The sequence below is a fragment of the Mesoplodon bidens genome (assembly GCF_964165515.1).
Source record: "Mesoplodon bidens genome assembly, chromosome: 4".
Classification (NCBI taxonomy): domain Eukaryota; kingdom Metazoa; phylum Chordata; class Mammalia; order Artiodactyla; family Ziphiidae; genus Mesoplodon; species Mesoplodon bidens.
This window is the reverse complement of record NC_138160.1, coordinates 71,042,266-71,043,559: the sequence shown is the minus strand read 5'-3', so window position 1 is coordinate 71,043,559 and position 1,294 is coordinate 71,042,266. Positions and strand designations below refer to the sequence as shown.

The 1,294-nt window shown below is 52.8% G+C and overlaps 1 protein-coding gene across 7 annotated transcripts in view; it reads left to right on the top strand.

The window, feature by feature from the left end:
• Nucleotides 1–420: 420 nt before the first annotated feature.
• CCNH (cyclin H) overlaps nt 421–1,294 on the top strand; it is a 57,111-nt gene continuing 56,237 nt past the window's right edge. For 5 of the 7 annotated variants that reach the window (XR_014015525.1, XR_014015526.1, XR_014015527.1 and 2 more), the window contains exon 1: nt 423–693. Coding sequence is in view for 3 of the 7 variants with exons in the window: in XM_081231096.1 (XP_081087222.1) it covers nt 577–693 (117 nt within the window). In the remaining 4 variants the exon portion in view is untranslated. The other 2 variants (XM_081231094.1, XM_081231097.1) reach the window with 2 other exon arrangements.

Below are 1,294 nucleotides of genomic sequence, written 5' to 3'. Positions count from 1 at the left end.
TGTTTCTGCCTTAGGATCTTGGCTGTTTCATCTGCCCCAAGATCATCCCCACTTAATTGGTAGCCCTACTCCCTCAACTCTTTCAAGTCTTTGCTCAAATGTCACCTTCTCACTGAGGCCTCCTATGAACATCCTATTTAAAAGTTGACCTCCTCCAGAGTGCTTTACTTACTTCTGATTATCGCTTGTGTTTTGTTTAGGTTAGCCTCCACATGCCCTCAATGTACTTCCCTTTTGGATATCCCTGTCTGTCGTGTCTCCTTTAAATCTTGTCGGAAAGGGGCGGAGCTAGAGCCGAGGCTCACAAAAAAGGAGGAGCGTGTCGATTGGCTACGCCCATTTGATTCGCGGGCGGTGGCCAGAGACCCCGCGAGACTTCCTCCTCCTAATCCGCTCCGGAAACGCGATTGCGGACGGAATTAACACGTGACCTTGACGTCGTCGCGCCCGCGCCGACCGGCCTGAATCCTCGGGCTTCCGCGGGATCCTGGTGGCGGTTTAGCTGCTTTACGTCCCGGTTTTGTGCCGTTGGCGGTCTTCTCTCCAGACTCCCTGGGCCTTGCCTCCGACTTCACCATGTACCACAACAGTAGCCAGAAGCGGCACTGGACTTTTGCTAGTGAGGAGCAGCTGGCGCGATTGCGGGCCGACGCCAACCGCAAATTCAAATGCAAAGCTGTGGCGAACGGGAAGGTGAGGGCTCCGGCTGCCGCCCTTCTTCCTCGAGCTCTATAAACTCTTGCCCGTCCCTCTCCACCGGGACTTCCCGCGCACCTCCCTTCCACCTCCTCTGCGCGGCGTGCGTTTATCTGTTTAATAAACAGTGAGTACCTTGCTAGGTGCAGTGGGTACGGAGACGGACAAGGCCATCCATCCCCATAATCGAGTGGCAGACAAATAACCAGTAACATGGCGAAGAAGACTTTGTAGCATGATAATGTAGTGGGGGGAGGCTTTTCTTAGTGGCTGTTGTGGAGATGATGAGGAGAGGACTTTCCTGGTGGACAGAGCCACAGGTGCAAAGTAGGAGGCCAGAAGTTTCAGGGTTGGTCCCCGGACTGCTCATGATCGTGTGTGGCGGAAGCTGAGTGTTTGTGTATGAAAGGTTGGAGAAGGTAAGCAGGGAACTTGTAAGCGGAGGTAAATAGTTTGAACTTTGTGATGGAGGAATAGGGAAACCTTTGAAAATTTTAAATGGGAACTAAACCTTATCAGAGTCTGTTCTAGAAAGAGCTTTCTGGGAAGGAATGGATCGATTGGATGGGGGCAGGGTGGAGGCAGGGGGATGAGAGAC